The sequence below is a fragment of the Pelecanus crispus genome, chromosome 9 (genome assembly GCF_030463565.1).
Source record: "Pelecanus crispus isolate bPelCri1 chromosome 9, bPelCri1.pri, whole genome shotgun sequence".
NCBI lineage: Eukaryota > Metazoa > Chordata > Aves > Pelecaniformes > Pelecanidae > Pelecanus > Pelecanus crispus.
This window is the reverse complement of record NC_134651.1, coordinates 11,083,831-11,095,340: the sequence shown is the minus strand read 5'-3', so window position 1 is coordinate 11,095,340 and position 11,510 is coordinate 11,083,831. Positions and strand designations below refer to the sequence as shown.

General features: G+C 41.2%; 1 protein-coding gene across 1 annotated transcript; it reads left to right on the top strand.

Annotated features, from left to right (window-relative positions):
• Positions 1 to 202: 202 nt before the first annotated feature.
• On the top strand, positions 203 to 9,669 carry LOC104028009 (fetuin-B). The gene is given in 12 exon segments (XM_075716836.1): positions 203 to 345; positions 1,468 to 1,687; positions 4,496 to 4,606; positions 5,975 to 6,062; positions 6,595 to 6,703; positions 6,705 to 6,759; positions 7,707 to 7,820; positions 8,688 to 8,777; positions 9,266 to 9,436; positions 9,438 to 9,519; positions 9,522 to 9,581; positions 9,584 to 9,669. Coding segments are annotated over 12 exon segments (1,329 nt in total).
• Positions 9,670 to 11,510: the final 1,841 nt, after the last annotated feature.

The window sequence follows — 11,510 nt, the reverse complement described above, 5'->3', positions numbered from 1 at the left end:
TCTCCCCTCCCCTCTCAGCATACAATTTCAGACAGTCCTTATTTCATCACTAAGTTTGGTTCTCAGGCAATAAAAATGCAGCAGCATGTTACTGGTGTGTGGTGGAGTTCATATGCAACTGTACCTGCATCTAAACCAACAAGAATATAATGCTAGGCATTGCCAGGCAGGGGCTGAAACCAGGTGCAGCCAAAAAGTTAAGATGGGAGGAGATAAAAGGAAACAAGACTTGCTCTTTGGCATCAAAGCAACATGTAATGATGGCAAGTTCACAGAGTTCTTTGCACAATGTGGCTGTGAGAACAAAGTCAGAAGTTCAGGGAAAGATAGGATGAAACAGGAAATGTTCGGGGCTCAGCACATCAGAGTGGAGGGTCAAATACCTGGCCAGTGTCAATAAATTGAGAGCTTTGGGCAACAGAAGAGGAGTGGGCTGGGGGCAAGGCATTGAGAGGGAACAAATCCTGAAATGGAGCCTTCAATAGCCTAAGGCCATTTTGATAGCCCTGGTTCACTTATTGTCTATTTCTTCCAACCTCTTACAGCAGCTCATTTTGCACCATCCCACCCACAGAAGTGAAGTCTTTGGGGTGAGAACAAAACTTACCACATCTACGCTACTATATTCAATTACAGTGAAAGTTAAGTCCCAAATAAACACAATGGAAATTTCTGCTTAAGAGCAGACACCATGATGAAATGCTTAATTCTTTACATTGCTTTGTTATCATGTTATCTAAGAGTATTTAACAGCTTGAGCGGGCCATTTATCCACAGGCTTTTTGTCTGGACATGAATTGCCTTTTGCTGGCTTGGCCTGGGCTAAGGGCTAACATTCATCTGTAGGTATCCAACTGAGTAGAAATGCTCAAAGAATGAATCCAAACTGAGCTTTCTATCCCAACCAAACTGACTGCATATAACAGAGAGTCAGTATATTTGTTTACAATTTAGCATTTAACAAATACAAAGTGTAAAATCAGTCAACCTTGTGGCCCTTATCCTGTTCCCATTCAAATTACTGGGACCGTTGTCATTGTCTTACTTGGGAGAAGAACTGGATCACTGACAGAGCAGAGGTGGAGCCAGAACTGTCCTACATGTAGCTTTATTTAAGCAATTCTGGTCTCTTAAGAAAGCAGCTTTGTGTGTGTATTCTTGTCCCTTGCAATGAGGTCAAAGTTATATGATCTGCCCGGTGAGGTCTGAATTGGAAATGTAAAGCCAGAAGGAGAAAGTGCTCTCCGGTCGCAGAGGGAGCGACAACACTTTCGTAAAACCTTGTAACCATTGACTTGGTGTTTGCTGTTGCAGCTGTAGGTTTAAAGGTGCTGGACAGTATGTAATAAAAAAGGGACGCAAGTTTTTCAAGAGACAAGCTCCATTACAAAAGTCTGCTATTTCACGCAGGTCAGCCCCTCCATACTGACTTACCATCCTGATACGCTGTGCTGGTTTTCCAAGCAGAACGGTTTTACTTGTTTCAACGCTCTTTGGTACACAGGTGCTTTACTCTTGGGCCACCTCTCCTCCTGCCAGAGAAGCACCGACTGCATTGCTTTCCCCAACCTTCAATGACATTGTAGCAGAGGAGGCTGCAGATCTGGCTCTTCACCAGATCAATGTTGACCCAAAAAAAGGGCTACATAGTCTCTACCGAATTTTCAGTGTCCGAGAACATCCTCAGGTAAGTTACTTGCTTGTTCTCATTTTTCCCATGAAGAGCCCTGTGTCTATCACTATTCCTTAGCAATATCTATCTGAACTAAGAAATATTTCAAAAGGCACATGTAAAGTTACATTCACAGGACTCCAGAGGCCATGTCAACTTTACGCACAGATGACTAGAAACAGTTTCATCACCACTGTGGGCAATTAGAGAGCAAATCTCAGTCATGATTCTCTGCTGCCTGCCCCTGGAATAGCTCCAGGCATCAGTTCAAATTTGGTATGAAACACCACTACTCTGATTTAATTTCATTTTACACCTTCCTCCCACTGCATTGAGCAGTCGGAGTGCAAAGGCTATTAAGTCATTGTGCGTTTTGCCCAAAAGATGTAAGCACTAACAGGTGTAAACACTTCCAGCTTGGGACCAGGGAATTCCTTCACAGACCTCTAAATGATGACTCATTCTCCAGAAGAAATCTGAAACCAGTTCAAGTGCAAAAAATACACTGGAAAAACCTATGGAATATCACTCGCATATCCTCAAGTTTCTTATTTCTCTGTGTGTGCTTAATTTATTATTATTTTGTGTTACAATAGCTGAATCTAGTGACACTAGCCAGGGACAACCTGAAAGAGTGCACAAGGCCCACAACACATAAGGCACTGTGGAAGCACGCTACTAACATTCCCTGCCATGCTTGCTCACTTCCCATAATCTTACCTGGAAAGCTGAATTCCCAACCCTTAAAGAAAATCAGGCTCATTGCCAGATGTTTAAAGATCTGTATGACAAGGATATGACACTACTTCCCGTTGCTCTCACAAGGACATACTTTCTGCAGACACGCTGTGGCCTCCAGCAATCTGAGATCTCACGACTAAAGACGCACACTTTGCTGTGCTTTGCACTATGTTCTCTATATTGCTTTGCTCAGGTGACAGACTGTGCCCACTAAGCAACTGGATCAGGTCTCTTGAGAATTTTTTCCACATGGGATGCCTCTGAGCTGGCCCAGAACCCACATCACCCGTCATGGAGTTAGGTACCTAGCCCCCCCATCTTATACAACCTTCTATTCCCCTCAAAAAAATAAAGAAATCTTTTTTTTTAATCAGTCAGTGGTCCTCCTTCCCAATTTTTTAACCAATACTCAGGATAAAAACATTTTCAAATTTACTTCAAATTCAAATCTGCCCTTAAGCAACCTGTGGTTCAGTTTTGCTCTAATTGAAACTAATGAGCCATCTGCTATTAACTTATATGCAAGTAGGACAGAGCCTTTCTTTCATACAAGATACTTAAGATTAACTTCACTGACAGGCACTTAACCAAAATTACAAAACATGCCAAAATATTTCATTTCTTTCCCTTGCGCCAGGTCACCCTGCCACAAAGGCGATGCTGTGCTCCTGCTGCATCTCTTCTGGCTCCCAGGCTCCCCAGCACGCATTGCAGCGGCAATCCTAGCATCAGCAGTGCTGAGGAAGAGAGCTCTTTGGTCATGCAGAAAAGATAGAAGGTTTTATTCAATACTAAGCAGATAGCAAAAGGCCTTTGCATAATGGTCTTTTAATGAAAATTAAAATAAGGATGATGAAACCTTCAGAGATCTGCTGAGCTCTCAATAAACCCCAAATTATCCTTTCCCCAGTGGAGGATGATACATACAGAAGAAGGCAGACAAAAAGATGTGTAGATTTTATAATAACCTCATCTGTGTATTAGAGCTGGTATTATACAAGAGAGCTACAGGCAACAGGAAATACAGTTTGGTCCACCCTGGTTGCATTTAGCATTTCCAAGATCACCAAGCTTTGCAATCAGTCTTTGTGATTCAGCTGAGTAAATCCATCTAACATCAAACGCATTTGATTATAAGAACATTTCCTTAATGAGATATCTGTGTGCTTTTGCCTCCAGAATACCTGAACAACCGACCTGAAAACTCAAGTCACCTGTCCCAACTTTGGAACTCCTGAAAGATATACATTTTCCTTGGCTATTACTTCTTCATGCAGGTAATGATGCTTTTTCTCACAGAAGATATATTTGAAATTAGAAGCTTGTATCAAATGCTGCACTACTCAAAACACATTTTCAGCAAATGGCAATTACTCTTTCACCAGTCTTACTTTCTGTTTACTGATTTAACCTGTATTAGCTACCATATTAAGGAGACACATCACCATGGCATTTAGGTACCTTGTATGTAAACAGAAAATTATGATTAGTTCCTTCCACAGAAGGATCTATGCAGCCAGGTATGGGGATACTGCCACGCCACTGTACACAGTGCTGCTGCACCTCAGCTTCACTCTTTGTCAAAATAGCTTTTGATCACTTCATGACCTTCAAAAACGACACTTATAATTAAACCTCAGGATTAGTGTAGGCAAAGCCTGAGAGCTCAGTGCAAGGCGTTACCATACATTATAGAACACGTAGAGAAAAAAGAGGATATGAAAATACAAAAAATAGTATAAAGCATGATAAGTTGCGTATGTAAGAATATCACTTAGCGACAAAGCTAACAAAACAATTTACTCATTCTTTATTTTCTATTTATTTTGCTTTTTTTATATTTAAAGGGTTTAGTATTACATTTACAAGTATATATGGTAGAGCTTACATAAAATCACCATCCCAGTCTCTTTCCAGAGATCTCTGTACTGTGTGACCAGAATAGTTTGTATCACTCGGTCTCCTTAGAACTCGAGAACAGATACCTCCTAGTGTTTTTCCAAGCAGTATAAAAACAAAAAAGCCAGCAGTTCTTTGTTCTGTACAAAACTGGGATATGACCTTTTCTTTTTTTGTTTCCAGGAGATCACTGGTTCTGTCTTCTATCTCATCTTGGATGTAGTAGATACTGAATGCCATGTACTCAGCAAAAAGTTGTGGAAGAACTGTATGGCCAGGTTTGCTCATACAGCTGTAAGGATTTTATTTTCTTATTTAATCTCAGGTATGATGAGTTACTCAGGTACTACCAATGACAGCACAGTCCCTCCATGTGCATTTTTCATAGGCAGCAGAGCTTAGGAGAAAACAAACCCCATTTTTTACGGTCCACAGTTTTCCTCTGTACTTTCTAATCAGTTTATAGACTGGTAACATTTATTTTTAAAAAAATGAAAATGAAAAGAGTTTTTGAGCGGAGCTAATAAGCAGACATAACTAAATAGCCATGCTAGGACACTGTTTAGAATAAATGGTTTACTTTTTATAGCAACCCTGTAACAGTTTTTTTTAAAGACAGCCTGTCAAGAAAAGAATAAAAGAAACTCACTTTTATATAACATGCGATTTTTGGTTTAGTTTAATTCCACTTTTATTCTGACAACTTTGCAAAAACTGTACTGAAAGAGGAGAAAAAAGAAAGCTCAGCAAGATAAGCTGCAAAGACAGAAAGTGATCTAAGACTGTTGCTACAGGTGACCAAAATGTTTCTGAACAAGTGAAAAAAACCTTATAAAATGAAGAATGACGAGAAAGAAGCTTCACATGTGAAAAAAAAAAAAAAAAGAAGTTACGATTAAATTGTCCTGGGCTGCTTCTTAGGTCAATCAGTTTTCATTTTTAAATGAAAAACAGGAAAAAATAAAAAGAATTCTACTCACTTCTGCTTACAGCACTTTTAGCAGGAAAAGGGTGCAAAGAATATATGGTTGATATGGCTTCTGTGAAGTCAACAAATGTATGTCCTAGAGGCCTTGATCAAACATGTGGCAACATTTAAGAAGCACTCAGAGGACATGCATTCAACTTTTAAAAATAAAGGCAGAATGGGTATTAATAGGCCAGGATTTTTCTCCGCCATAAGGTCAGAGTTTCTTCGTGTGCAAGGGTGTGCCACAAAACTGATTTAGGGTCTTTCCTCCCACTCTTCCTTACTATGGACATACGGAGAAGCCGGAAGCTGGACCCTGACACTCTGAGCTGATCTCCAGGTGTAAGCTCTCTGTCTTCTAGACACAGACCCAGCTCCTGGTGCGGGGGCCCGCTCACGGAAAGCACTTGGGCACTTCTTAGCTGCCGGAAGAGTGGCGTTATGTAGGCCATCCTGCCGACAAGCACCGCACCTGTATAGCTCACAGTTGCACCGGGGGAAGATCTGGCCTTTTATTTCTAACGGAGATACTTAGAAATGTGCTTCATTGCCATTGGAGTATTAACACAGCTTTAGTCTTGAAAAGAATTTCATGACTGCAAGGACAAAATGAACTGCTCACTGTCTAGGTACCAGATGATCAGTGCAAAGGGTGCGATATTAACTGTTTCTAAATGTTTATATTGTTTTAGATTTATGGTCAATGCAAAGCAATTATCTGCGTTAATCAGGCAAGAAATACTGCTCATCTGAATACTTAAGAGGACATGTTACAACCAGGTATGTCTTTATTTAACACACTCACTTTAAAAGAGGACTAATAAAACCACTCTTTGCCATATAGCAGTAGTTTAAATTTTAATTGTAGTTATGGTACCACAGCATCTCCTTTCAGCTTTCAGCTGCCCTAATTTTCTGAAGTCAGTGATCATAAGTTCAGTGTGGTCCTGCAGCTCAAAGCGATGCAGTAATAACTGTTTTCATCTCTGGGAAACCCAGCAGAGCGTCTATATGGACTTCTACCCTCTGGTCCAAAAAGCATTTTTATGGGTTTGTGAAAGGCAAGTAAAAACAGCAAGCCCAGTGTCAGTAGGTTGAGCTTTTTTCTGCAGTGTCTCTGCCTCCACTGCAACATTTTTAGGGGTCTGCAAATTCATAAAGAGTCAAAATCGTTGAGTGAATCAAACCACATCTTGTTACTCCAGGGGGCTGGAGGGCAAGTGGGTAGCATTGGGGGCATAGATGCCTGCACTATCAACATGCTTTTATGGTTATACTTTCTCGAATGACATTGTTTTGTTTGAATAAAAAGTTCCACCCAGATATATTTGGACAGTATGTCCTGACTGCCCAGTTGATGACTGTCCAACTGAGCCCAAATATTTGGAGGCTGCTGTTCAAAGCCTTGCCAAGTTCAATGAATAGTGAGCACACTCATTATTTCTCTGTCCTCAATGTCACAAGAGCTTCAATGCAGGTAAGCCAAGGCTCATCTGACTTGCTTTAGCTCTCAAGAAGTATGGACCCAGCTGTTATACTTTATATGATTTGTTATGTCTTACAGATTGTTTAGAATTTGTATCTGTGTAGTAGAGTGAATACTTCTATGCAGAATTCTCCTGGGAAATAAGGATCTGCATTGATCCAAGACTTTGACTCCATTTGTTGCAAAAATAAGAGTTTTATTCAAAACTCAAGACACAGATTTGTGTTCCAAAGTTTAGGAAAGCTTCACTCTGAGCTCCTTCTTCTACCACCACCATGAATTAGTGACTCCCTAATAGAAAGTATTTAATAAAGCACAGCCATCCCTTCCAACACATACCTGTAATTCACTGAATGACTTTAAACATGGTTTAAAACTAATTTTAGACTAACACAGAGTTAATGATCTCCTGGCTAAATCCTGTTTGTTTACCACAGTAATATCCGATCTCCCTAAAATTCATTATGTATATCTAACAAGGTGGCTTTCACTCTTTTTCTCAAACTCTTAGAAATAACTACAATACAGTATTTAATCACTCCCATTTTCCAACCCTGAAGTACTTGCATTTCAGAAATAGAATAAGTGATCCTGTTCATTAAAGCAGCCAGAAATTATCAACAAGGCACTGAAGAGGGTCTTTGGCTACATAGTTCTATGTGAATACTAACTTCTTACAATAACCAAACTCATTTCAACTATAGCTAATCCATGAGTTACTAGGATTGTGCATATATAAGAAGTAAAAAATAACCAGGCAATAAAGCAGCACTGCCAAAAAATCATTCTCCTGTAACACAACTAACAGTAATGCCCCAAGTATAACGTGCTCCTTCCATACTTAGCAGGAGTTTTACATCTGTTTCAAGGTTTGTAGGATTCTTCCTTCTTCCTCACATGTGCACAAGGTCTAATTGCCACTGCTGTCTCATTAACAGTGGGTTGTAGGCCCTGCATATTTTGTAGAGCTTTTAATTCAGGAGACGTCCTGCTCCAAAAAGGACACGATTGCTGACATCTCCAAGTGCAAGCCACTTTCACTGGAACTATCTGTAAGTACTTTTCCTTGTATAAACATCTATTTTTCAGACACTATGATTCCTCAGTGAATACTTAGCCTATCCCTTTGGTTCTTTGCAGACAATAATCAAAGCCCACAGGCCTCTTTTTTTGGGCTGTAGCTCTATACTGTCTTGCAACTGTACAAACTGCTTTAGAATAGAGAAAACATTTCAGTAAAAAATACCATCCAGAAAAAGGCAGGGTAGCCATTGCCTTACAAAACTGAATAATTTTTAACGATTTCTTCCAAGCAAACAGACATAGACAATAAATCACAAACAACGCATAAAGAGTATATTCATACTACAGTCAGGTCAGCTAAGGAAAACATTTAGGAACTAAAGAAAAAATTCTAGGATAACTGAAACGCTAAATGGGCACACTGCCAAGAGATAACATTTCAAGCCCCATCTTAACTGAGATCCAAGCCATGTTACCTACAGCCCAGTAAAAACACAACTATTAGAAATAACATTTTTTCATGGTTTTTTTCACGAGTATGGTGTGAAATTGGTTTTGCCTGAAAAATTCTATTATGTTCTATTACACAACTTGCCTGCATGGGGATATTCTGCTGCAGCAGAACTTAAGTGTGCTGCTGTAGTTGGGCCTTAAGCAGCCAGCTTATTTTTACTATCGTGTTACCTAACCCTCGTTTGCAAACATAAAGCCTTTTTCAAAATGCTGCCTGCCTTTGTAAGCTTGCCAATCCCAAAATAAGTTTGCCCAAGCTGCTTATCCCTACAAATACATGTAGAAGTATAACTGTTCAGCCTTTCATAATCACTTATTTTACAAGATAGGAGATAAATATCAGTGCTACAATGTGACAAAACGCTTACACTTTCTTCTTCCAGCAAATAGATTCCTGCAAAGGTTCTGTAGTAAACAGTCACTTGGAAAATGAGCAGTTTGTCACAATATCCTGTGAAATCTACAGTCTGCAGGTATTTCTTAATCTAATCTTAATATTGTAAGAGTAATACTCCTTTACAAAACAAGAATTGAACTCTCGAAAGCACAGCCATATTTAAGTTTTCTTATTCACAAAGACATAGGCTTCAAGCAAGTGATAAGGCTGAATCAGGAAGAAATCTCTCTTGTGGTAAAACAGACTGTTGCTAGGTGGATAAAAAGGCAATAGAGTAAGTATACAGTCAATCATACAGAATGGGTTCAGAATGCTCTACAAACAAATTGTAAATAACAAGGGGAATACAAAGAGTAATAACTGTGTAGTTACCCAAGTTTCATGCACCCATCTCCACTGGCATAAAAAGTAGTTCCATCTGCCTATCCTTTGAGCTTCTGTTCTGCAGCTGGTCTTTGCAGACTTGAATTGCAGCAGATCCTTAGTGGGAAGGGTGACATTCTTCAGATCTGAAAGAATTTTTAATAGCTTCAATATAGATAATGCTTATTGCCTGTTACTTAGGATCCTGCCACTGAAGAGAGGAAACAGCAAGCTAATCAGACACCTGGAAAATCCAGCCAGAATCAACAAGATTTCCCTTCAGAAACCAATCCTTTCTCCCCACACCTAGAAAAAACAGTGGGCTGCTTTAAAATTCTATCCCCTTCAACTGAGGACATCTCTTTCCAAAAACCTACCAGAAAGTCAAAATGAACATAAAGATGGAAAGCCATTTCCACCTGAGGCTGTAGGATTTACACCCAGTCTTGATGAAGAAAAGACAAACCAGATTTGACCAAACCAGTCACTGGACCAGTTATTCTCCCTTGTCCTGAAGAACTTTATCAGACTCATGCCCAGGAGAAGCAAAGGAGATAAATTCCATCCTCCAGCCTTTGCTGCCTAAAAAGCCTACCAAAGTCTAGCCAGCATCCAATCACCTCAACTACCTGCAACAAAATAACAGCCACCATGGCAACCTGGTCTTTCAATTTGTGCAACATCTTTAAGTAAATAAATTGCTTATTACAGTCTTAATCTTTGGAGTTCTCAGTTTTAAGAAAGCCCAAGAACATTAGAAAAAGATTAGATTAGAAAAAGATTAGAAAAAGAAATTTAACTGGGGCATTTTCCAACAAAAGAATTTGGCTTTTAATTCTCAAACTGCTCCCATCAGTAAGAGCATGAAAGACAGGTAACTGCGGAGGGTAGAAGAACTTGCAGGGCTGAGACAGCCCAAAGGCATCAGAAAAAAATATCCTCAGTAGCAAAAGTCTGTCAGGGCACAGTGCGGGACGGCTGCTCCCCGAGGGATGGCGAGACGGAGCTGAGCGTGATAACGGGGCTGGCAGGGCAGGGGCCTGTCCCATGTACCCGAGCCCGGCGACCCAGGGACGGCGGTCAGGTTAGAGGAAGAGCCCAGATCTCCACGCAAGTGCATGGGTGATGAGGCAGCTCTGAGGTCAAGCCAGGAACACGCGTTAGCAAGCGAGGGTCAGAATCAGGTCTGGTTATGGTACCCAGAGTCACACAGCCCCGTGGTCTCCAAGCCAGTCCACGGCGACGAGGCAGGCCTGAGGGTCAGGCCAGGAAGACAGGCTGCAGGTCTGGATCTGGGTCTGGATCAGCAGGGTCCATGGCCAGGCATGGGCAGGGTCCATGGGCACCGCCGCGACGGAGCAGGAGCTGTAGCTCAGGCAGGGGCCGAATTGCTACAGCCTCAGCTTAAAGGCGCTCCTGTGGCCGGGGGGGTCGAGCCGGCGCTGGCCGTGGCCTCCCTGCAGCGCTGCCTGGGAGCCCGGCCCCAAAGTCGCCGAGGGGGCGGGGGACGGGGGACGGCCCCCGCCACGCTGTGGCTGAGGTGGCCCCGAGCCCCGGCAGCCAAGCCTCCAGAGAAGGGGTGCTCTCAGGGCCCCCAGGGTCACACCTGGCGTAACGGCGCGCGGGTTGGGCTCGATGACCTCTCAAGGCCCCTTCCAACCCAAAGCATTCTATGATTCTATGTGTATGTGTGTGCGCAAACGGGGAAGGGGACTGCAGCACTGTTTAGCATTAAAAGCTAGTAGGCTTTTACTATTTTATGGGTTAACTTCTTAATGATAATGTGATGAGCTTAGCCTATTTTTTTATTTCCCGTAGAAGATCTCAAGAAAGATGATTTTCTTCCTAATGCTTTATACCCTCACTTAAAGAAAGTGGAAAAGGCTACCCACGTGTGAAACCTCTGCACATAATTCTGGCTGGTGGAAAATCAAGCCCAGGCTATTCAGATTCTTATGCTTTACTGACCCTGCTGTGCAGGAAAAATGATGATTTACAAAATCAGCCTAATTCTTTCTTGAGATAGGTCATATTAACTGCCTTATAATAAAAACCGCAGGGACACTCTACAGCCTGTGCTGAAGAAAAATCAATTTCACTAAAGCCAGACATAGCAACTGTACTGACAATAACAAATATAAATAAATGAGAAGACAAGAAGAAGAAAAAGAGTGAACATGGGAAAGAAATGTCATTTGTGGCCAGGAGTACACTGATATTTGCAATAATTATGGGGCTCGTATGAGACCACAGAGCCTTTCTCTAGTTGCCACCAGATCTGTAAAATCATTTGCTCAAAAAAAAATCAATAACATATTATTGTTTCTGAAGCTTTTATGCTGCTGAATCATCCCTAGAGATGCTGGATAATTTCTCCATTCATAGAGCCTTTCAATAAAAAATTATGGTTTTGTTAAAGTATTCTGACATTCCACAATTTGATTTA